Raw genomic sequence first — 2894 nt, 5'->3', positions numbered from 1 at the left:
ACACATATATATATATATATATATATATATATATATATATATATATATATATTATTCTTATAAAAATATATATATATTTACATTTAGTCATTTAGCATTTATCAGTCAGTTATTTATTACTTTATTTATTTTATATAAATATAAACTAGTTGTCAAAACCTTGGAATACTTAAGATTTCACGGTTTTCAAAAAAAAATATTAAGCAGAAAAAAACTATTTTCAACATTGATATTAATAAGAAAAGTGTCTTGATCAAATAAGCAAATATAGTTTCATAAGGAAATATAGGCAAAAAGATTTTTATTTATTATTTATTTTTTACTTTAACTGCTCTCTCTCAACCTGACAGTGTTTAGGGACAAACAATCTGGCATCTTAATTTAGCCAAATATAATTACTACAGATTAACATTGCCCAAACCAGAACCCTGATTGTCTGTCATTTTTACATATGAAACAAAGCATAAGTCAATGCCTTTATGAAGTTGTTTTCCTTCATATAATGGTAGGCTTCCTAAAATGTAGGTTTCACCATCATTGTAGGGATATTTGGACACACACACACAGCAAACCTCATCCATCATTCCATCCTTTCCTGCTAAAACCTAGTAACCTACTGCACTGGATCTACAGGGATCTTCATTCTATTGGTGGTCTGTGGTCTAAAACTGGTTCTGTCTGACCTAAAGCAGTACAGAGAGTCCAGCAGGAACAGCGCAGTGCACAGGGCTCTAGAGACACTAATGAATTTACCTTCCTCTTCACTTTCTTTGATAGACTCTGCCAGAGAGAGACAACACACATACATCAGAGCTCTACAACAAGACAAGTGTGCATATGTGGGTCTACAATGCTGATTTTACTAGCATACTTTTCTTACAGATAACTATGTCTGTACTATCAGTATCTACTAAATATCATATAAGAGCTATGAACAGGATTGAGAAAAGACAGGTGGAGATGAGTGGGCTTCATGTTTACCGAGCATGATCTCCTCATAAACATTCTCTTCTGTCAGAAAATGGAATGAGAGAGAAGAGAAAAAAAGTCAAGGTAAAGACGAAGATGAAGAGTGAGGGGAAAACAGGTGAACATCATTGTAAGAGAGGCAGAAAGAGATAAAGTGTTAGACGTACTGTCTCTTTGAACAAGCCGACAGACAACAGCTTATTGTGAATGTCAGTTGTACTCCTCAGTATTTATTCTGGAAGTCCTTGGCTGGTGATTCCAAATTTGATGTCTATGATTATGTTGACTTAGTAATTATAGATTGGTACTTAACTCTTGTACTCAAATTGAGTATGGAGTAATCAGAAGCAGGGATTTCAAATGTACGAAGTGGTTCAAAGTTCATACTAAAATTAAAAATATGTAATAATTTCAGTTTTTCAAAGCATATACCAGTATATATCATGTAACCTGTTTTCAGATCCTTTATAATGTGACTTCTCTCAGCACCACAAGATGTTGGATAAAAACACACACTCTAACCTTTGGTTTCTCACAAATGTATCAATCACATATCAAGCCCGAGATGTGACTTTACCCGATCTGCCCTAAAAATGCTACACTAAAAATATCATTCCTCAGTAGCAGGTCTCACCCATGTGAGGGGGATATATTTCCAGCCCTCATCCATTTATCAACTGTGACCTCAAAGCAAGGCTGAAGTTAGTAAGCTCCAATGAACTGAAGCCACGCAGTCAAAATGCATTACACATCTGTATGAGGTAAACATTCCCACATGAGCACGCTAAAGGTTATCAACCTGAAGTCACGAGCAGGTTTATTCAGTCCTCAAGGTCTCAGACATCTGTGCACCCAAACGTGATTTTATCAGGGAGTGAGAGTCTCGAAAGGTGAACTAATGCGATTGGGGCACAAAATCACATCACACACAACACTCTCACTGGGTCTCATTCACCAGTAATTCTACACAAGTCGCATACTTGGGTGCGCAGAAGAGGTTCTTACACAAAATCTCTGGATTATTCTAGATGAGAAAAAATGTGCCTGCAGTTTTCAATTACCATAATACACATTCAAACCATGGCCATATAAGCTTTTCTTTTTTTTTTTGCACAAATTTGTATTATTTAAAATATTGAAATATTATAAAATATTATAAAAAATAATATAAAAGTATAATATAAAATAATATAAAAGGTTAATCTAAAAAATAGAATACTGCATACAATTTCAATGTTTTTCATCAGTTGTCTTAGTAAGTGAAAATGTACTATATTTTAGACTCATAACATGTAAATCAAAATGTTTCATGCATTTATGCCGCTAATTACAGACTACAGCTCAAAAAAAGTATCTCAAATTATTAAAATATTTCATTTTGAGTTTGATTAAATTTCCATTCATACAGTAAAAATCGCAGGCATCTCTTAGTCGAGTTCAGTAGTTTGAGATCAAAATGTGAAACTGGAGACTGGAGAAATGGCTGGTGGAAATTAATTTATTCAATCACAGGAATAAATTACATTTTAAAATATATTTAAATAATTATAAATTGTTATATTATTTCACAATATTACAGTTTTTACTGTATTTTTGATTAAAAATTACTGACTCCAAATCCAAATTTAATGCACTAAATGGTAGTTTATATAAATAATAAAGAAACTCATTTTATATTTAAACAATTTTATAATATGATAAATTACCATAAAATATTGAATAATATATATTATATAAAAATATATATTTATAATATAAAAATAAATACATTTTATATAAACTAGGGTTGGGCGATGTCTACCAAATTGCCATCGAACGATGTCTACAGTGAAACATCGTGATGGACGATGACATCGGGGGGCGAGGTTAGGGGGTGTGCCTGAAGCGTGAATCCGTATGCAGAAAGGCACGGAAAACAAATAACG

General features: G+C 32.6%; 1 protein-coding gene across 1 annotated transcript in view; it reads right to left on the bottom strand.

The window, feature by feature from the left end:
• Positions 1-2894, bottom strand: part of LOC107686585 (SH3 and multiple ankyrin repeat domains protein 3-like) — a 285917-nt gene that overhangs the window by 71213 nt on the left and 211810 nt on the right. Inside the window, exons 14-15 of the mRNA XM_016483652.1 lie at positions 982-1011; positions 754-780 (exon numbers count right to left, since the gene is read on the bottom strand). Coding sequence (XP_016339138.1) covers positions 754-780; positions 982-1011 — 57 coding nt within the window. The remainder of the gene's footprint in view (positions 1-753; positions 781-981; positions 1012-2894) is intronic.

The sequence above is a fragment of the Sinocyclocheilus anshuiensis genome, unplaced genomic scaffold (genome assembly GCF_001515605.1).
Source record: "Sinocyclocheilus anshuiensis isolate Anshui unplaced genomic scaffold, SAMN03320099.WGS_v1.1 scaffold733, whole genome shotgun sequence".
Classification (NCBI taxonomy): Eukaryota; Metazoa; Chordata; class Actinopteri; order Cypriniformes; family Cyprinidae; genus Sinocyclocheilus; species Sinocyclocheilus anshuiensis.
This window is presented reverse-complemented; position numbering and strand designations above follow the sequence as displayed.